This window comes from Giraffa tippelskirchi, chromosome 4 (assembly GCF_054371585.1).
Source record: "Giraffa tippelskirchi isolate mGirTip1 chromosome 4, T2T-mGirTip1v1.2.pri, whole genome shotgun sequence".
NCBI lineage: Eukaryota > Metazoa > Chordata > Mammalia > Artiodactyla > Giraffidae > Giraffa > Giraffa tippelskirchi.
This window is the reverse complement of record NC_137278.1, coordinates 169,211,277-169,233,911: the sequence shown is the minus strand read 5'-3', so window position 1 is coordinate 169,233,911 and position 22,635 is coordinate 169,211,277. Positions and strand designations below refer to the sequence as shown.

Sequence of the window (22,635 nt, the reverse complement as noted above, 5' to 3'; positions counted from 1 at the left end):
CCTGCAATGCAGGAAACCTGAGTTCTGTCCCTGGGTTTAATGTCTTGTCTTTATCAGTCTCCAAATCATGTATCATCTGAATCTGGGTAGTACTGACACACACTCATTAGGAGAAGGGAAATGGACTTTACTTCCCTCCTCTCTTTTTTTAAAAATAATTTTATTTATTTCTATGTATATTTTGCCTGTGCTGGTTGCTGTGCGGGCTTTTCTCTAGTTGTGGCGAGTTGGGGCTACTCTCTAGTTGCAGTGCCTGGATCTCTCACTCTGGTTCCTCTTGTTGCTGAGCATGGACTCTAGGGCCCGTGTGCTTTAGTAGTTTCAGTAGAGCACAGGCTCAATAGTTGTGGCACACGGACTTAGTTTATCCAAGGCATGAAGATCTTCCCAGACCAGGGATCAAACCCATGTCCCCTGCTTTGGCACGCAGCTTCTTTACCATTGACCCACCAGGGAAGCCCATTTACTTCCCTTCTCTTAATGAATAGATGCATTGTAATCCTCACAGCAATATTGTGAAGTGAGTGTTTGAAGTTCCCGTTTTGCAGATGAGAAAACTGAGGCTTTTGGTGGTTAAGTGAGTTGCCTTGAGTCACATAGCTTATAAACTTATTACAACTGGTGCTAAAACCCAGGCTCTGGGGCTCAACAAGCTGTGCCTTTTTCAATGTACTGTACCAATCTGGACCCAAGCAATTACAGATGCCTCTTCTCCTAGTTGGCAAAAATATCACAGGTGGCATTTGAACTGAGGCCTGGTTAAGTCTGCAGTCATGCACATGATCAAATGACTGTGTTGTTACCATAATGTGAATGACATCATGCCTACCTCAAGGATTTCTAGTCCAGAGCTGGAAAGAGACATGGAAAATTAGACACAGTGTGATGGCTTGCTGCGCCGCAGGAAAGGAAACAGCTCGATTTGTGAGCCCTCACCCAGCCTTGGGCAGCAGGGAGGGGGGCCGGAGGCTGGTGCCTTCTAAGTTGGGACTTGAAGGAAGAGCAAGATTTGGACAGAGGCAGAGAGCGCATGCTTCTTCTAAGAGAAGGAGCCATTTGTAACAAATACATCTGCTTCTCACCATACATTCTTCCCCCCTCTAGATTCCTTAGTTTTCTTTCCCAATACAAACTCATTCGAATGCTTCCTTTACCTCTAATTGAACACTCTAACTTAATTGATTATGTATTAAGTCGGGGACTTGGGGCGACATTCAGGCCTGGGCTCACGTTGAGATTAATTTGTTCCTGTAGTCCTACTGGTCTGTGATGCATCTGAGTGCCTCGCCTGTGTGTGAAAAATAAAGCCGGGATTTGGAGCTATCTAATTAGACGGCTTAACCCAATGTGCTGGTGTTCGGTCTCCACCAAGCTCTCTTGCTTTGATGGTAACCAAAATAGATGAATAAGTTAATCAAAGGTCTGATTAAATAGCACGACTCTGCGGCATGGGCCGATGATTGCCAAGCTTCACTTCAGGCAAATTCTCAGGGGAGTGAGGAAACCAAGCTGAGTTCCAAAGGCCCAGGCTTACATGAGGAAGAGTTTTATAAAACCCACGGGAGGGAATTATTCAGAGTCCTCAGGCCTCAGATCTTAAGGTGATGGCTGGCCTGGAAGCTGACTTCAAAGGAAGACTATGGTTTGGGGAAGGAACACAAACATTTCACCTGGCAGATTCCAACTATAGCTTTGCATCTTGCTTGGTGAAGATTCGCAACTAATCACTCACCTTCCCGTGCCATCCATCTGTCTGTCTTCCCATGCATCCTTCCATCTCCCCAGCCATCCTGCAGATGTGTGTTGTGTCTGTGATGTGTAAGGCTTGGTGCTTTGATCTTGCCATCATTTGTTTAAATTAATGCCCATTCTATTGTGTTAGGTTTGTCCCTCTGGATTCTTTCTTATCTTTCTTCACTCTTCCCCTTGGGCTGATACCTAACGGCTGCATCCCCAAGCTTACTTTCTCACTGGATTATGTTTGGGTTTGCCCAATGGGGTGCCCTGGCAGGTGTCCTAGGAGCAGCAGGAGAGGGGAAGCTGAGAACTCTCTCCCTGATCCATCCTGAGGGATTGTTGCAGCAAGGTCATGTCTCTCTTCTGAAGGTCACTGCTCCTGCTAAGGGGCTTATTCATCTGACTTCCCTCTTTGGATACTAACAGAAGCTGGCATTGGCCCTTCATGCCTTAAGTGGTAACGGCTCCCAACTCTTCCCCTCCCCAAGCCTGCCCAGTGCCTTGTTTCTGCCCTTAAAAAAACGGCAGAAACTCAAGCCTAGCAGACTTGGCCAAGTTGACATGATGATTAATTGACAGTGTCAGAATATGAACGCAGGTATATCTGACTCCAGGACCAAAGTTCAGTTCTGTACTAGATCCCAGAGACACCCCCAGCCTTTAATATGAAGCATTGAAGAGGCGCGCGCCTGTGTGGGTGTGTGTATTAGTTGCTCAGTTCAGTTCAGTCACTCAATCGTGTCCGACTCTTTGTGACCCCATGGACTGCAGCATGCCAGGCCTCCCTGTCCATCACCAACTCCCGGAATTTACTCAAACTCATCTCCATTGAGTCGGTGATGCCATCCAACTATCTCATCCTCTGTCGTCCCCTTCTCCTACTGCCTTCAGTCTTTCCCAGTATCAGGGTCTTTTCCAGTGAGTCAGTTCTTCATGTCAGGTGGCCAAAGTATTGGAGTTTCAGCTTCAACATCAGTCCTTCCAATGAACACTCAGGACTTATCTCCTTTAGGATGGACTGGTTGGATCTCTTTGCAGTCCAAGGGACTCTCAAGAGTCTTCTCCAACACCACAGTTCAAAAGCATCAATTCTTCATTAGTTGCTCAGCCATGTCCAACTCTTTGCAATCCCATGGAATCCTCTGTCCATGGAATTTTCCAGGTAAAAATACTGGAGTGGGCTGCTTTTCCCTTCTCCAGGGCATCTTCCCCACACAGAGATCAAACCCAAGCATAGCTATGTACCTACTGGAAATGGGGAGAGAGAATCAGGACAAAGGGTGGGAGCACATTTGCTGAGGATCTTTTGTGTACCAAGCAGTTGAGTCCTTTAAACTCCTTCAGTTTTTACATTAACCATGTGATGTAGCAGCAGCTCCATTTTTAGGGGTAAAGAAACCAAGGCTTAGAGAGATCAACCCTTCATGTGGGGCTGGAGTCCAGATTTGAACTTGTGTTTCTTTTTTCCCTCCTCCGTGCTACCCAGGAACAAGGTGACAGGTTGTAGGCAGTCGTCGATGGTTCTTTCTCTTGGAATTGACACATGGTGAAAAGTTCGTTTATGTTTTCTTTTTTTTCTGGTCAAAATTGTACTCACTTAATGCAAAGAGCCATTGTAAAACAGAGAATAAGGAATAGCTAAAATGGTATTTTCAAACAAATTGGAGATGAAAACATAACATGGAGTAGGTGTGAGAGATGGAATGGGTCATATGAGTTATCACCGAAGGTCCTGATACTGACTTAGTAAACTCCTGCTTCCCATCACTGGATCCTTATATGTTTTAAAATGAAGAATGTCACACTTAGTTTTTCTTTACAACATTATTAGTTGCTATTTTTTTTAAGTTGGCAAGTATAGATTAAATGTGTGTATGTAACATGAATATATATATATGTGTGTGTGTGTGTGTGTGTGTGTGTGTGTGTATGTATGTATATCTGTATCTGGGGCTTCCCTGGGCTCAGATAGTAAAGAATCTGCCTACAATGCAGGAGACCGTGGTTCGATCCTTGGGTTGAGAAGATCCCCTGGAGAAGAGAATGGCTACCCATTCCAGTATTCTTGCCTGGTAAATTCTGTGGACAGAGGAGCCTGGTGGGCTACAGTCCATGGGGTCTCAAAGAGTCAGACACGACTGAGCACTAACACTTTTTCATATCTATCTGTAGAGAGAGACTGTACTCCTATCATCCCCCAAATGATTGGTGTTAGTGGTTTGATGCTGTGCTTCCATTTCTTTTTTCTCTGTATTAATCTGGCAGGATATGTTTTCATATTGTTTGATTATATATAGTGGTTATTAAGCAAAAGCAATTTTTAAGCTTCCTTTTTTTTACTTTTAACATTATATGTCAGTTTCTTTTCATTTCATCTTAATCTGTATTGTTTGTAACAGCTGCACCATGTGCTATCAATGCTTTTTGTCTGCATCAGGTTTTAGTTGTGACATGCAGGATTTTTTTTTTTTTTCTTTAGTCACAGCATGCAGTCTCTTTATTGAGAAGGAAATGGAATGGCAACCCACTCCAGTAATCTTGCTTGGAAAATCTCATGGACGGGCCTTGTAGGCTATAGTCCATGGGGTCACAAAGAGTTGGACATGATTTAGCAACTAAACAACAAATATTGGCTCTTAGCTGTGGCATGTAGGATATTAGGGCATATGAGTTCTAGTTCCCTGACCAGGGATCGAACCTGGGGACCTCTGCATTGGGAGTGTGGAGTCTTAACCACTGTACAACCGAGGAAGTCCCCTATCAAATTTTTAAAATACCACATTTTAATTCGCTGTTTAATTTTTTGCCATTTGGATTGTTGCTATTTATTTACTTTTATGACATGACGATGAACTTCAGGAATAAAACTTTGATCTCATTCTTAAGTGTGACTTTAAAAAAAAAAAGTGTGTCCTCAAATGGAATTATAAAGACAAAAAGGGTGAATATTTTTTGGTATTTTTATGAGGTGACCACATTTTCCATTAAAGGGTTCCATTCCAAATGTTCATTTCTTGAAAACAAGTGTGCTTTGGCTTCCATGGAGATTCCCATAGCAGCTGAGACGAGACCCTGCCCATAGTGATCTTCATAAATGACCTGTATTTCTGGAAGCTTTCATCACACTAGTGTTCGGTATTATTGTTAGCCTTCATTATTATTAGTAGTAGTAGTACTAGTAGTATCAGTAGTAGTATTATCAAATGGTACTAAGGTGTGTGACTCGCTGATGTTCCCACCCACCTGAGGGACATTTGTCGTTCCTTTGTTTGTTCTTGTATGTTCTCAGTTGCTGAGTCATGTCTGACTCTTTGTGACGCCATGGACTGTAGCCTGCCAGGCTCCTCTGTCCATGGAATTTTCCAGGCAAGAATACTGGAGTGGGTTGCCATTTCCTACTCAATGGGATCTTCCTGACCCAGGGGTTGAACCAGCCTCTCCTGCACTGGCAGGCGGGTTCTTTACCCCTAAGCCCCCTGTCATTCCTTAACAGCATGTGAGGATTTCAGTGTAGCGCTCCGTGGGTCACCCTTCTGTGCGTACATCCTGTCTTGCTATCCAGTGAAGAGTGGCGTATAGATCATGACCAGGTCCTTCCTGTGTGTTTATCTGAGAGTAAAAAGAATGGAGCAACAATAACCATTGTGCTTTAAAAAAATAGATAAGTGTACGGTTTAATGATACCATTAAGTAGTCATTTTTAATGACACAGAAATGGCATAAGACTTTAGGAAATATATCTATCCAGGAACAATTAGACATTGGTTGCAAAAATATATACAGTATGATTCAATTTTTGAAAATTTTATTTCTTCTTTTGTGAATATTGTTTTCTCCAGTGAGCATATATAATTTCTATAATAACAGAAATCTTATTTTAAAATATCTGAGTGTAGTATTTGCATGGCGTAGTTATTTCAAAAACATTACTCTCCTTCTCCCTTGATTCAGATACATTTTCCTCCAAAAGAACTTCACAAGCCAAACTGTAAATTACATGAACAAATCTTAAAGAAAATAGTCATTCATTTACTCAACCAGTTTTTATCGGAACCTTTTTATGTACCAGGCACTATTTATAATGCTTGTGTAAAAAATTAAATATAGTGATTTTTTTTTTTTTGCGTTCTCCTACTCTTTCTCTTCACTTCCCTGTCTAGTCTGAAGTTTCCTGGATCCCCAACAAACACTACTCTGGGATTTATGGTCTGATGAAGCTTGTCCTCACCAAGACTCTTCCTGCCAATCTGGAGAGGGTCATCGTCCTTGACACAGACATCACCTTTGCAACAGACATTGCCGAGCTCTGGGCTGTGTTCCACAAGTTCAAAGGTAATTATAGCACCTTTTTTTTTTTTTTCTGATATCTTTGAAGATGTTGACTGACGTGACAAGAATAGCAGTTGTATTTTTTTTTAATGTGAGGGCAACTATTAATGAGGTCATGCTAATGAAATAGACAAGGAATTATAAATAGAGGTGAGCATCAGTTCTACTCTCATTTGATACATGTTAGAGGAAAACTGGGATTGGCTTGTATGTCTTTAATAATTGAAGAGGTTAAGATCTGTGTTCATAGGAAGAACCTAATTGACGGTTGTTGAATTGCTTTGTGAGAGACAGATATCAAATGTTTGTATTTTATGTGCCCATAATTGAGTGTTGGTTTCCTTATGTGGAGACACGCATTTATCGGTTTTCCCTTTTTATCAAATGGTAGTTTGATTGCTGAGAAAGCCTGTGAGATGCTGGTGATGGCTATTCATTATAGAGTGTTTGAAAATGTTCTTATGACTTTTTCTTTTGTTAAAAAGTTGATGGTTTATCATTTTAAAGAAGTAAGTTTGGCATTCTAAGAGGTTCTTTCTAGTCAGTTTCTTCTTAGTTTTTATTGTTAACTCTTGTCACTGCCCCAAGGCATGTGTGAGTATTAGGTGGGAAACTGTGAGGACAGTTAGTGTTTATAACTGGTATGGATGCATGAGAGAAGTGGCAGGCACAAGTCATCCTTTAAATTACCTTATTAGTTTTATATTCTCAATATTAGACAAATACATTGAGAGATAAATCTAGTGGTGAGTTTTTTTTGTTTTTCTTCTGGCTTCTGTGTTTAAAATCCCTCCTGCCTCTTCTCTATAGCTCCTTTTCCTCTGAAGGTGAAATATTGCTTAGTGATTTTTTTTTTTTTAAATGAAAAGTGTTTAATAAATCAAAGATCAGATTTCACCTAACATTACAACAAATACAAATCTTATTCTAAACATCATATTGCTTTTGTTCCTTTTAGGAAGTCTTTTTTTTTTTTTAGATTTTTTTTTTTTTTTTATAAATTTATTTATTTTAGTTGGGGGCTAATTACTTTACAATATTGTAATAGTTTTTGCCATACATTGACATGAATCAGCCATGGGTTTACATGTGTTCCCCTTCCTGGACCCCCCACCCACCTCCCTCCCCATCCCATCCTTCTGGATCATCCCATTGCCCCGGCCCTGAGCCCTTGTCACATGCATCGAACATGGAATGGTGTTCTGTTTCACATATGATAATATACATGTTTCAATGCTATTCTCCCAGAACGTCCCACCCTCACCTTCTCCCTCAGAGTCCATAAAATTGTTCCATGCATCTGTGTCTCTTATTCTGTCTCGCATATAGGGTTATCGTTACCAAACTGGGAATAGAACTGCCATATGACCCAGCAATCCCACTGCTGGGCATATACACCGAGGAAACCAGAATTGCTTAGTGATTTTAAATCACAGCATTCTCAAGAATCACAAGCTATTCCAGTTGGTTTCTGTTTCCATTCACTGACAGAAGAGTAAATTCCTCACCCACTCCAGCCTGCTTCCTTCTGGGAGCCTCCCAACTTTGGGATAATTGAAAAAAGTCCTCAGCACACCACGGGGGCAAAACTCCCTGACCCTTGGACTCTTTTCCTTGTCAGGATTAAAACTTTCCTTATTCATGTCAATAATGACACTAATAGACTCTGTTGAAACAGAATGTGTCTCAGCTTTCAGATCTCTTCATAGAAAGTTTGGATCTGTTGTTTTAGTTCACAAATAAGGGAACAGCAGCTTGGCAGGATGCAAGGGTCCACTTGGAGCTGAGACCAGAGTGCATGTGTCTATTGTCTTCCCTGTGCATCTCTTTTCAAGTCCCCCATCACATCTACTTGTTTTTGTTTTTTCCTGATTACACTGTACTCATTAGGGGCATTTTTTCTATAGTGAAGTGCTGAGCTTCAGTATTCAGTGATGTATTTATTCAACAGGCATTTGTTGCATCCCCGCCGGGGGTCACCGGCTGTAAGGAGTCATCCACTGCGTCCTGGCTGTATGATGAGAAGTGAAGCGGAGGGAGAGTTACCGCCTCCCATGGAGGGAGGGATCTCCACCTCCAGCTGGGACCATGTCACTGTAGACATGATGATCATGTCCGTCTTGCAGGATGAGAGTAGTGGTTGTGTGTGGTGGACACTCACATTCCCCTTTGGGAGGAAAGGCTCATTCCTCCAGCTGCTGGGAGACTGCCTGCATGTGGGCTCTGCTCTCAGCCCTCTTTGGGGCATGGTCTCAGGTGAAGAGAGTCACCTTGCCTGGGGCCACACCCCACATCATGGACTGAATGATGCATGTGAAATCTTGCAGGATCCACTGGCGTCTGCCTGGCAGCCCCATTTCTCCCTATGCCCAGTCCTACTGGCGTGCCGCCCCTTTCATAGATGCTGTTCCGAGCATTCTCCCTAAGTTAACCCCCCGGCATGCTCACTCCCATTCCCGCGTCTACTTCCCGAGAAACTCAGCCTGCCATATACATTCAGAGCTGCAAGTCTCTCCTGTATGAGTGTAACCCAGCAAGATCCCAGGGACAGGTGGTCCCTAAAGGTAACCTGTCACTGGGAAATCACATCTATTCTGTCCCAGCAAGGACCTGCCACAGCGCTGGTGGGGTTCTGTCACCAGTCACAACCACAGTAATAATCCCAGTGTTAAGCCCGCCCACCCCCATATCCCCATGGAAGGGCTCCCGGAGATGACCCAAGGATGTGGATTTGGAGGGCTCAGAGACTCAAGGCAGCTCCTGGGGCAGAGCAGAGTATATGGGCCAAGGTCAAGGCCAAGGAAGTTTGACTGCAAGGAGTTCAGTTAATGGGCTGCATTTTATTTGCTCATCCTCCTGTTGGTTCATTTCGAGCATTAGTCAGGCCCCCACAGTGCAGAGGAATACATTAGATGCTGTTGTTAGAACAGGGCACCTGCCTTCAAGGAGCTCACAAACAAGGAATACTGTGTCTGTGTTTACCTATCACCAGCAAAGGAGTATAACAAGCGTCTGAGGTTTTCCCATGCCTGCCCTAACTTTTCTGGGAAAATAAGGAAATGAAAAGAAAGTAAGTAAGCTCTTTTCTTTTACATATGGCGCTCTTTAGTATAGGGGTGTGTGTGTGTGTGATTATTTTTTCTAAACAGAATGATTAGAAGCCGCGTCACAGAATAGGAAGGAAGTCCCTTAGGACAGACCCATAAATGTGGAACAGTCTGATCCAGGAGGGAAGGTTCCCCTCTCATAAAGGTAATTGCAGTTGATATCTTTCACTGTAAACATTTTGAGTGACATTGATGCCATTTGGCCTCACTGGGTTTTCTCTGGTCTGTAACAGCTAGTTTATCTGGGCTACAGTGACTCTAGTGTTCAGTCTCATATAGACTTGACTCCTTAAGGATGCTGTTAAATCCCCCTTACCTAAACTCATTACATGGAGAACCTAGTAAAGAGCTTTTTAGTAAGGACTTAGACCAGCCTCAGCCTCTACTGTGGTCATCACCTATGTGGCATTTGCCTGTCTCTGCATCCTGATCAAGTCTACTCCAACTGGCATGGGGGCAAAATCAAAGACATAAGGGAAGTGTGATTTTCCCCAGATTTGAGAAATAAAACCTCCATCTGCAGAATACTGGCCCACCTTGTGAAGTTCCAGGACACCCTCTTTAAAGTAGCTGTGAGCCCTAGGAAGTCTCCACATGTATTCATCATGGACCGGTAGAATAAGACAGAACTGGAGTCCCTCTGGAGACTCTGTGACCACAGGCAGGTTACTTGACTCCTCTGGGCCTCGGTGAGCCAAGAACAATGCCAGCAGGGTCCTTGCAGGAAATGCACAGATAATTTGCATTATTCTTCCCATGTTCCATTTTCTCTAAGGACTCCTGCCAGCAGGTGTAGGGTAATGGCAGATACCATTAATGGGTGTCTGCTCCATTACCTTGCAGCTTTGCCCACAAAGCCATGGGGCAGCTGTAAAGTGTGCAATAATGTAAAAAAGCCAAATATGAAGAACTTTGGAAGTATTTTTGAAAAGACATTTAAGAACTTCTGTGGTTATAATCACTTGCCTTGAAGAGGTTTTTGGACCCTCTAGGACCTTTGTATGGGACCTTCCCGCATCCCTTCCTCCCTGCTTCCCTGCTCCTCCAACCCCACCTCCCTACCCTCTACATCTATTCGGTCACTCATTCATTAATTCATTATCTTTTGAGCCCTTGGACCTGTCCTTGGCCCTGGGGATAAAATAGTAAGTCACACAGACCCAGACCTGCCCCCACGTTGCTAATTCCTATCAGCTGTTTTTTCTGTGTCGGAAGCCAGGCTATCTTGTTTCCCCCTCAGAAGTCTTTAAGTGTCTTGCCTGAGATCCTACAGCCTGCGCAAGGCAGTGGTGGAGCGTGGATGGAAGCCACGCTGACCCCAAGCTGACCTCAGAGCCTACTAGATGTTTAACCACTAGATTCTAGATCCAGCTGAACTCACAGTTACATTAAAGTGTGGAAAGTACCTTGAAAGGCAGAATTCACGGTGAAGTGGAATCACATTTGAGGGGAAGCAGCCTTGGCCAAAAGGCTTCCCTGATGGCTCAGACGGTAAAGAATCTGCCTGCAATGCAGGAGACCCAGGTTCGATCCCTGGGTCAGGAAGGGCCCCTGGAGAAGGGAATGGCAACACACTCCAGTAACTCTTGCCTGGAGTATTCCATGGACAGAGGAGCCTGGTGGGCTACAGTCCAAAGGGTTGCAAAGAGTCAGACACAACTGAAGCGACTAAGCAGCAGCAGCAGTCTTGGCCAGGGAGGCTTGTGAAGGGAAGAAGCAATGGCAACATTAGCCTGATGGCCCCACTTAGAAGGGATGCAGTATCCAGAGGCCAGAGGTCCAGAGAGACCAGACACTGAAACACACTGCAGTCTGTTCCTCTAACAGACCAGGCGGGCCCTGCCTTGGTCATTTGCTCTGATGTCCCCGTGCTGGGAATGCTAGTCCCCCAGGTCCCTCCCTGTCTTGCTGCCAGAACTCCCTTTAAGGTTTTGCTCAAAGCTCAGCTTCTCTCAAGATTTCCGCCAACTGGCCCCTTTAATCCTGCAACCTGGGGTACCATCCCATCCCTCTCATGCTGTTCTTTCCTGTTTTTTACTGCATCCATCATCTTCTAATCTAGTCAATAATTGCTTATTAAGATTGCTCTGCTCCACCCAGGAAGCCGCCCTGACCCCCAGATACCGAGGACCTGGCTGGCTTTACCTGATTATTGTGTGTCTTTCCAGATAATACACACGTACCTTGAGGGCAGGGGTCTTTGTCTTCTTTCTGACACTTTCCCAGCACCTAGAACAATACCTGGCAGGTGCTCCTTAAATAAATGAACAGATAAAACATGTGATTCCAGGTGTGCAGAGTAGAAAATGAGGCAAGAGAACCATGAAAGGTTTTGTCAATTGCACCTTTGGGTTTTATCTAAAGGTAACTGAAAACCAGTTGAGAATTTTAGGTACAGAAAAGGATGCTCAGATTTTCATATTTGAAAAGGTTCCTTTGGCTGCATCGTGGGGTTGTTCTATAAGATGAAGCAGGAAACCAGTGCCTTGAAAGAAAGTTTTGGCAGCAGGTGGAAGGTTGTCTACTGCTGTGGTCCAAGCAAGATGTGACAGTGGCCTTATAGCAGGATGTTGCCCTTGGGGGCAGCAGGTGATGTCGAAGAGAGACAAAGGCAGGAGTGGAGTGGACGGCCCCAGGTGACGAGTTCCGTGTTGGGCGTGTGCAGATGGAATGAATAGGTCTGGGTCTTACAAAAGAGTCTGGGCTGGAGGTATCTTTAGGTGTTTCATTTTTGGAATGAAAACAAAGCTATTTTATTAAAATGTTCCCATCGGGCTATGGCAGTTTCCTTTCCTGATTTCCAGGTATAGAATCCAGGGATGCCGATGCTGTGGCTCCCAGCCCTGAAGGGAGGGTGGCTGGCTGGATCTGCTGTTTATCCAATGGGAGATTCATTGGGTGATGGCAGGTGGGGGTCAGTGCGTCCAAAGGCTGGGCGAGGTGTGATTGGCAGGCTGTGATTAGCAAGGACGGGGAGCAGACTTCTTGGGAGAAAGGGTCATGGAGTGCACCCTGATTGTGTCAGGAGACCCTGACAGTGCAGGTCACACCCAGTGAGTGATGTCAGTTCCTGCCTCTAGTTACCACTGTGTCACCAAGCCAGCCACGTCCTGATTGCCCTGTCTGCGTGGCTCATGGGATGGGACAGGACAGTCACACCCATGCTCCCCAGGGCCCCCCGATGGGGCAAAGGGACCTCCGTCCACTGTGTGAATTTCCTTCATGCACAGGGATGCAGGCTCTCTGTGAAGTAAGTGAGCTAGAGAGACACTATGAGTCTCCTAGGGAAGAGAAAGAAAGAGAAGTTTCTAGAGTGCTGTGAGGTATTTCTTCTACCTCGTCCACGTTCAGCTCAAGGTCCACTCCTGGAGTCATTGGACATAGACGTCCAGGGCCTTTCCTAAGGCTGCCTCCCATCCATCCCCTCACCATCTTTATAACCTTGGCATTACTCACGTCTCTGGACCTCTGTTTCTTACTGGCAGAGTGGGGATGATGACGTGGTGAGGGTGATGTGAAATGAGACGTAAAAAGGTCTCAGCACGGTGCCTGATGCAGAGGAAGGACCAGCAGTGTGTCGTTGCTGCTGTTTCTAATATATGAGAGTCATTTTACTGTCATCACAGTAAGACAGCTGTCTGCCTACCTAAAAGAGTCAGGATGGGAAAATCTTCATCTTAGAGAAGATGGTGTTAGTCCTCTACGAGTAAGAAAATTTCCCCAGATATCCTCGATCAAGATGAGGATGGGGGGGTGGGTACAATTACACAATGGAATATTGCTCAGCCATTAAAAGAAGGAAATGATGCCATATGCAGCAACATGGGTAGACCTAGAGATGGTCATCCTGAGTGAAGCAAGTCAGAGAAGGAGAAAGTAAGTCAGAGGAGGAGAAAGTAAGTCAGAGAAGGAAGGTCAAAAATAAGTTTGACATCCCTTATATGTGAAATCTAAAACGAAATGATACACTTGAACTTAGAAAAACACTTACAGACTTAGAGAACCAACTTCTGGTTGCCTGCACATACTGCTACGTTTAAAATGGATAACCAGCAAGGATATAGAGCACAGGGAACTCTGCTCAATGTTGTGTGACAGCCTGGGGTGAGAGGGGAGTTTGGGAGAGAATGGATACATGTATATGTATGGCTTAGTCCCTCTGCTGTTCACCTGAAACTATCACAACATTGTTAACCATCTATATCCCAATACAAACTAAAATTTTTTAAAAAAAAAAGCTAAATGATAATTTTTTTTTTTTTTTAATGAATATGGGGGCCTGGGAGGAGGGTCATATAAGAAGAAGAGTCAGGATTTTGTCCTGATGGGAGTCATCAGCTGTTTGTCTCAGTGGGGAGAGCAGAGACTGTGGAGTGTGAGGTTCTGGGACCTGAGTGGAGGCGTGGCTCCCCCCTGTAATTTACACTTCAGTTTTAATAGGAATAATATTTCAGAAGCAAAATAGGTAACTCACCTAGTCCTTTTCAGGGATCTGTTAAATTATCGCAGTTTTTGATGCAGATTTTTTCACATTTTACGGTTTCTGAAACTGAGATGTGACTTACCAAAGCCCCTTAACTGTTGATCTTTTTCTCCTAGAAAATGTTTTGCTATATCAGTGTCCCCTTAGAATCTAGAAAATATGCCACTGTTATTTTTATCAGTATTGTTTCTCTAGGTTTTCCTTTTAGAGTGCTGGAAGAAAAGTGGAGGGTGGGTAGAGTTCTGGGCTAGAGAAGGAAGAACCGAATTGGGAGGCTGATTAGAATCAGTGAGAGAGAAGGATCCTAGGGTCTCAGATCTTAGGGTCCCCCTGAGTACCTTTTATTATGTGACCACAGGGTCCTGGGACTTTATGCTGTTGCCAGTTTTGGTAAATACCTTGCTTGAGTCTCGTAATTAGAATGGTTACCACCTCCTGACAGGCCCATGGGATTTTTTTAAAATTTCAGGGGGAGATAATGGTAAGTTTAAAGATTAAAGCTATAGGGAGTTCCTCTGCCCAAAGGTATTTTCTCGCTCATTCAGACATTCGATAAATGTTTACTGAACACCTACTTGGTACTGGATGCCCAAGTTATGCAATCTAATGCCTGATCCACTAGAAATTCATGTGACTAGCTCATCCTTATTTGAAAAATATCAGACGCTTCTGGGGAACATTTTAGCGTTACTTGCCATTAATGTGAATTACTCACCTCGGTTGCTTTTCTAATATTTTTCTGATATCAGCTGCCTTGAGTGAAGGAAATTTTGATCATGAATGTATCCCTGTGGGTTCCTGGATGCGTGGTCTGTCCTAGGTCATTCTGGGGGAAATAGGAGATGAGGGGGCAGGATCAAATAAAGGTACTAAAAACTTAGTGGGGGTAACTGTGAGAGGCAGATGCAGACCAAGTAGCAGGAAGAGGCGGGAAGCACTTACTTACTGAATCAGTTTATGAAGGGACTTCCCTGGCGGTCCAGTGGTTAAGACTTCACCTTCCAACGCAGGGAGTGTCGGTTTGATCCCTAGTCAGGGAGCTCAGATCCCACATGCCTCGTGGCCAAATAATCCAAACATAAAACAGAATCAATACTGTCACCAATTCAATAAAGACTTTAAAAGTGGTCCACATCAAAAAAAACTTAAAAATAAATTTATGGAGTCAGAGACAAAGCCCATCTTGAGAATCACGTGCTCAGGAAAGAAACCTTTTTGTTCTTGTTTGTTCTATAAGTATCTGGGCCAAAGGGGTCTTCCCTGAGGATTAGCTCTGTTCCAAGTCTATATTAGCGAAATACCAAATCAGATTAACAGGCATATACTAGTCAAGCAGTAAACTAATAGTCATTTGCAACTGTGTTCTCTGAGCAGTAATTCTGAATTGCAGGGTGGAGGCTTTGCAAACTGTGCAACTCCAAGGCCCCTCCTGTCTTCTGCCAGTGGTCTGGACAGCACCAATGCTTTGGCCACCATTGTTTTCATGCAAGATTTCTGCACCTTGGTGCTCTTGACATTCGGGGTTGGGTAATTCATCATCATGGGGGCTGTCCTGTCATCTCTAGCCTCTACTCACTACATGCCAGTTGCACCTCCCTTCCCCAGTAGTGACAAGCAAACTTATCTCCAGGCATCTTCAAATGTCCCCTGAGGGACAGTCTTTCTCTGTTGGGAACCACTTCCTTAGTGGTTCCATTACTGATTTTAAGAAAAGGTATAGGATTTCCAGTGCTGGTGGTGCTGCTTTATGTAGTTTATAATGGCCAATGCCAAAGAAGAAATGAATTCTGAACTTTCTGCTGCTTGTTTATTGGTTCATATCTTGGAGACCCCCTTACCATGTGCCCTTTATTAATGACTTTCGGAGTCAACCCTATGCTCAAGCTTCTACCGCATGCACTTCAGACTTCCCTTCCCCTTTTTTTATGCTCAACACTAGCTTCCAAGATGCTTGATCTGTGAATTTTTTCCTCTCCTAGGGCTATAGATAGTTGAATAGCCACTAGTGAATTTCTTCCTTCAGAAGATGAATTTGTTGTAAGTAGCTAAGTCATGTCTGACTCTTTGTGACCCCATGGACTGCAGCACACCAGGCTCCTCTGTCCTCCACTGCCTCCCAGAGTTTCCTCAAACTCATGTCCTTTGAGTTGGTGATGTTCTCTAACCATTTCACCCTCTGCCACCCTTTTCTCCTTTTGTCTTTCCCAGCATCAGGGTCTTTTCCAATGAGTTGGCTCTTTGCATCAGGTGGCCAAAGTATTGGAGCTACAGCATCAGTCCTTTCAATGAATATTCAGGGTTGATTTCCTCTAGGATTGACTGATTGGATCTCCTTGCTGTCCAAGAGACACTCAAGAGTCTTCTCCAGCCCCACAGCTCAAGAGCATCAATTCTTTAGTGCTCAGCCTTCTTTATAATGCCTTCATTCCCTTGTATCTGGAAGGAAAATGAATACCAAGGGAAGGCATGATTGAATTGACCTGACTCAAATGCATTCTTCCATAAATTTGGGTAGGACCCTCTGGAGTTTATGATTTTTCCCTTGGAATCAGAAGACCCAACATGCTGCTCATCTCCATACTTGTGAAGAGAGGAAATCATGTCATTCTGTGACTATTGCAAGGACACTTTTTTTTTTTCTCCTAAACACGTACACATAGATTATTAGCAGCATCTAATATATGACAAGGACGGACGTGGCCTGTCAAGGAAGACAAATGGCTGTTCTCTTCTCTGTGCGGTGCACTGGGCTCGTGCATCTGGAGAGTGCAGTGGGCAGAGTTGTGTGTGCTGATTCCTTATTGAGATGGATGGAGGGGCCGTTGAAGGGAACACTGTCAGCCAGCATAGGACGGAGTGAAATCACCAGCTTCCCGAGAAGCAGAAGGATATTTTTTCCATTATCCACCATCTCCATTCAACCAGGAAGCTTGGGTTTCTGTTTTCTTGTTTGCCTTTTGATAGGTCTCAGGACAGAAAAGGTGTGGCAGTTTGAGGCTTCTCTTCTTTACTGCTTAGATGTCAAAAGATCATATCCCATGATGGCAAAAATGCTTAAAAGATTAAAAAAGGATTTCCCAAATCTACCCAATAATCCATTTTCTGGGGCAGGGAGGAGAATGATGTGATACTAGAATATTTAGGAAAAAAAAAAAAAGAGGCATCCTTTGAAGGATTTTTGGGTGGAAGTGTGAAAGAAGGAAGGGAGGGGAGGGTTGGTTAGCAGAGACGGAACTTGCTTTTTTCTTATTTAAGTGAACTTTAAAAATTTTTGGAACAGTTTATTATTTACAGAAAAATTATGAAGTTAGTACAGAGTCCCCATATACCTTGTACCCGGTTTCCCTTATTAATATCTTGAATGAGTTTGGTACATTTGGGGGATACCTTGCTTTGATGAGATGCCTGATACAGTCCAGATTCTGCATGCACCTGGATGTTCCATATACATTAGCTCCTTTCATCCTCACAACAATCCTGACAGATGGCTAGTCCAATCTGTGTCTTACAAGAGGGAGAGTAGATGCTTAAAAAAGTTAAACAACACACCCAAATCATCTACCTGGTAAGTGGGAAAGCCACAGTCTCAGCCTTCAGCCTGTCTTTTTCATTTGTGGATTTAGTCCATAGGTTTTTAAGCAGTGCTCCTTGTCATTCTCAAAGTCAGTACTGAGCTATAAGGATACTGCTAAGCTGCTAAGTCACTGCAGTCGTGTCTGACTCCATGCTTCCCCAGAGACGGCAGCCCACCAGGCTCCCCTGTCCCTGGGATTCTCCAGGCAAGAACATTGGAGTGGGTTGCCATTTCCTTCTCCAATGCATGAAAGTGAAAAATGAAAGTGAAGTCACTCAGTCGTGTCTGACTCTTAGCGACCCCATGGACTGCAGCCTACCAGGCTCCTCCATCCATAGGATTCTCCAGGCAAGAGTACTGGAGTGGGTTGCCATTGCCTTCTCTGGCTATAAGGATGGGTAAGATGATACCCAGCTTTCATGAAGGTGAACTCTAGTTGAGAATTCAGAAGGGCAAATAAATACTAAGAAACAGTTATAGTGAGAGATAGGGGCATGTACCAAGCACAATGCTGCCATCATGGGAGGAGAGATTAACTCTGGGAGCTGGGAAAGTCATCACTCACAACACAAGAAAAATGGGTCTTGTGGGTTGGCTGGAGATCTCCACATGGGAAAAGTGGGACCAAGGAGAACAAAATGGACTGAAGTCATGACATGAAACAGGATGGTGTGTTGCCTGAACTTCAGGGCATTCCTACTGCTGGACCTTTTTGTACAAAAAAATTGAGTATGGGAGGATGGATTGGGAACCTGATGGAAGATTGATTGCCAAGTAGGCGGGAGCTAGATCACAGAAAGTGTAGTGTGGTGTGCCACACCAGGGAATTTGGGATTTTCTAGGAGATAGTGAGAATCCATTGACAGTCTCTAAGGCAAAGAGTGACCTAATCAGGCTGGTCAGTCCTCAGGATAGAAAGGTAACTGGGCTACAGTGGGTGAGATGGGCTGGATGGTGTGAAACCAAAAGCAGAATCCAGTCAGTTGGCCATGTCAGTAATCCAAGAAACCAATGATCATTGCCTGAGCTAAGGCGGAGGTAGGATGGAACAACATAATCATTTAAAGATGAGTGTCCCAGTAAGATGTGGTGCACGAGAGAAAAGATTCATCTCTAGTTTCCCAGTTTAAATGATTAGGTGGGAAACACAAGAGAAAGCATATATTTAGGGCAAGAAAGTAAGTTCAGCTCTCTTAGCTCTGTGATTTTGTGCTGCTTCTGCTGGTGGTTAATGTTTATATAACAAATGCTTCCTCATAATGCACTCCATTTGTGCTCCACTGTGATAGAAGTTCTGTCTTAGCTGCTCAGCATCCATGCCCCGCTTCCACCAGCATCAGCAGGATGTCTCTCCTTGTCTTGATTGGTTTTCAGTGTGTGTAAGGGTTGGTGATCCTATCCCTGGTTGCAGGGATAAGGCATGACCCTGTCCTGTCTAGCAGTGGGACTACAGTCATCTCCCAGGCTCTGGTGACAGGTGCACAGTGGTGGTATGCCTCAAGCTGAATCCATCGCAACTAATGAGGATAAGCCAAGAACTTTTACTGGAAATTCTGGGAAAGATTTTCTACTACAGTTGCTGGTACTATGAAAAGATAAGACTGGGACTTGTGTTGGTCATTTTGCCACTGTGTCAGGGGTCCCCAAGATCACCCCTAGATTCAGTGTTCTGTTAGGAGGACTCATAGGAGTCAACATGAGTGGAATTCATGGCTGTGACTTATTATAGCAAAGGACATAAAGCAAAGTCAGCAAAGGGCAAAGGTGCATGGGGTAAAGTCTAGGGGAAACAAGGCTGAGGCTTCCAGAATCTTCTCCCAATGGAAACACACAGACACACTTGATTTCCCTGGCAGTGTGTGAAATGCTGTCCACCAGAGAAACTGATTAGAAACTCAGCACCCAAGACCTTTACTCGGGGCTGGTCATGTAGGCATCCTCTCTTACTGTTGTTGTTCAGTCATTAAGTCTCTCTGATTCTTTTGTGACCCCATGAACTGACTCTTTTGTAGCCCACCAGGTCTCTCTGTCTGTGGGATTTCCTAGGCAAGAATACTGGAGTGGGTTGCCATTTCCTCCTCCAGGGGATCTTCCTGACCTAGGAATCGAACCCATGTCTCCTGCATTGGCAGGCAGATTCTTTACTACTGAGCTACCTGGGAAGCCCCAGGCATCCTCTAGCACATAGCAAAATCCCAGACTCCCAAAAGGAAAGCAGGTATTCATCATAAACTATAACGTTTGCATAAGCAATTTTAAACACATTGGGCCATTCTTACCAGGGAATAATATTAATAGGAACCTTCCTGGAACCCACGTTCACACATGCCAGCCAAGAGCCAGTTTTGCAAGCAGGTCTTTCTAAGGATGGCAGCCTCAGGCTGGGTGTGTAACCTCTTTACTGCACAGCCACTGGGTCGGAGAGTGAAAGCAAATCTGATATCCTGAGAAGAGAGACAAATTCCATATTATGCTGTGTTGCAGTCTCTAGTTCTAGCCATGCTGGGAGCAAAATATCTTTCTTTTTTTTATTTCTTAAAGTCAGTTTAAATTTCTGTCACTTGCAGCCTTAAGGAGCACACTGGCTAATAGAACCCATTCTAAATACAGTGTTCTTTTTTTTTCCCTTCCCACAAACCCCCATCGCCACTTCCTGTCTCAGACAGACAGGGTCCTCCTCCGTGACCATAACAGGTAATAGGCATTTGCACATTTTTGATACATGAAGAGATTTTTCTTTAGCATTTTAGAGCTCTGTTATGTCTAGATGGAGAAGGTAGATTTTGGAACCTACTGGCCCACAGATGTGGCCTAAATTGAAAGTTTAACATACCTGAATATCTCCTTGATCTTCCCTTTTGCAAATTGCTCTGCTCTGAGAAATTATACGCTGCTCGTGGTAAGTAGTACCTGCAGCTTGGGCTCTGTCCTGGGCTTTCTTCCTTGTTTGGTCTAATTAATTGTGTCATCATTCAAGCAGATGAGGTATGCGCCTTCCTGGGACATCAATTACAAAATAAATCATTGTTTGTCAAAGTGAAAAGGTGACATGTTGAAAGATAAATTTTCTTTCTGGTCTTGTACAGAAACAAAAGGAAACGAGGAAAGTTGTAGCATGGCTTTGCTGGCATGCACACATATAGAAAACAGGATTGGAAGGAATCTTAGAGATTGGGAACTAGTGCACTGCTTTTTGTTGCAAAGGTGAAGAAGACCCAGAAGGTCTTTCATTTGTGTGATGCAGTTGCAAGAGTACTTAACTTGGATGTGGGTCTGTGTTCTACCGTCACTAGCCTCAGGCAAGTCACTCTCCCTTTCTGATCCAACGATATCTGTTCAATAAGTATTTGTTGAATGACTGGTGAAGAGATGAATGAGTCTGTAAAATAGGTTTGACTGGGATCTCAGTGTTCCTTTCAAGTCTGCGAATCTTATACAAATTCACACTGGCAGAAGCAGGGCCAGAACCATATAAAGTGTGAGTACCTTTGATATCTTTCTTGCCCTCATGCTCTGCATTTATCTGTTGGCTCGGCCTTCGAAGTCTATCCCAGTCTGAGCCTGGTTGACGCTAAAAAATTAGTTCCTATAGTCCCCCCTTATCTGCAAGTGGATGCCTGAAACTGGATAGGACCAAATGTTATATAGGCTATGTCTTTTCCTACATTACTTTGCCAACAAAGGTCCATCTAGTCAAGGCTATGGTTTTTCCAGTAGTCATATATGGATTTGAGAGTTGGACTATAAAGAAAGCTGAGTGCCGAAGAATTGATGCTTTTGAACTGTGGTGTTGGAGAAGACTCTTGAGAGTCCTTTGGACTGCAAGGAGATCCAGCCAGTCCATCCTAAAGGAGTTCAGTCCTGAGTGTTCATTGGAAGGATTGATGATAAAGTTTAAACTCCAATACTTGGGCCACCTGATGCGAAGAGCTGACTCATTGAAAAAGACCCTGATGCTGGGAAAGATTGAAGGCAGGAGGAGAAGGGGACAACAGAGGATGAGATGGTTGGATGGCATCACTGACTCAACGGACATGAGTTTGGGTAAACTCCGAAAGTTGGTGATGGACAGGGAGACTTGGCATGCTGCAGTCCATGGGGTTGCAAAGAGTTGGACATGACTGAGCGACTGAACTGAACTGATACGTACCTTGGACTGCAAAGAGATCAAACCAGTCAATCCTGAAGGAAATCAGTCCTGAATATTCATTGGAAGGACTGATGCTGAAGCTGAAGCTCCAATACTTTGGCCACCTTATGCAAAGAACTGACTCATTGGAAAAGACCCTGATGCTGGGAAAGGTTGAAGGCAGGAGGAGAAGGGCATGAGATGGTTGGATGGCATCACCAACTCGATGGATATGAGTTTGAGCAAGTCCTGGGAGTTGCTGAGGACAGGGAAGCCTGGTGTGCTGCAGTCCCTGGTGCCACAAAGAGTCAAACACAACTGAGTGACTGAACTGAACTGATATGTACCTACCTATGATAAAGTTTAATTTATAAATTAGGCACAGTAAGAGAGTATTCACATTGTCAACATCAGTACTCTTGGCTTTGGGCCATTGCTAAGTAAAACAAGGGTTCCTTGAATATAAGCATCACTATATCTCAACATCCCATCTGATAACCAAGGCAGCTTTAATGCTAAATGACTCATGGGTGGGCTTGTTGTTCAGTCGCTAAGTTGTGTCTAACTCTGAAGTCCCATGGACTGCAGCATGCCAGACTTCTCTGTCCTTAAGTATCTCCTGGAGTGTATTCAAACTCAGGTCCATTGAGTCGATGATACCATCCAACCATCTCATCCTCTTCACTCTCTTCTCCTCCTACCCTCAACCATTCCCAGCATCAGGGTCTTTTCCAATAAGTCGGCTCTTTGCATCAGGTAGCCAAAGTATTGGAGCTTCAGCGTCAGTCCTTCCAATGAAGGACATTAGAAATCAAATTCAGGGTTGATTTCTTTAGGATTGATTGCTTTGATCTCTTTGCTGTCCAAGGGACTCTCAAGAGTCTTCTCCAGCACCACAGTTTGAAAGCATCAGTTCTTTGGCACTCAGCCTTCTTTATGGTCCAACTCTCATATCCATACATGACTACTGGAAAAACCATAGCTTTGACTATCTGGACCTTTGTCAGCAAAGTAATGTCTCTGCTTTTTTAATACACTGTCTAGTTTTGTCAGAGCTTTCCTTCCAAGGAGTAAGCATCTTTTAATTCCATGGCTGCAGTCACTGTCCACAGTGATTTTGGAGCCCAAGAAAATAAGATCTGCCACTGTTTCCACTTTTTCCCCTTCTATTTGCCGTGAAGTGATGGGACCAGATGCCATGATCTTAGTTTTTTTCGAATGTTGAGCTTTAAGCCAACTTTTTCACTCTCCTCGTTCACCCTTATCAGGAGGCTCT

The 22,635-nt window shown here is 44.1% G+C and overlaps 1 protein-coding gene across 5 annotated transcripts in view; it reads left to right on the top strand.

Annotated features, from left to right (window-relative positions):
• LARGE1 (LARGE xylosyl- and glucuronyltransferase 1) overlaps nucleotides 1–22,635 on the top strand; it is a 607,716-nt gene that overhangs the window by 352,170 nt on the left and 232,911 nt on the right. For all 5 annotated transcript variants that reach the window (XM_081591375.1, XM_081591376.1, XM_081591374.1 and 2 more), the window contains one exon: nucleotides 5,898–6,069. In XM_081591375.1, coding sequence (XP_081447501.1) covers nucleotides 5,898–6,069 — 172 coding nt within the window. The remainder of the gene's footprint in view (nucleotides 1–5,897; nucleotides 6,070–22,635) is intronic.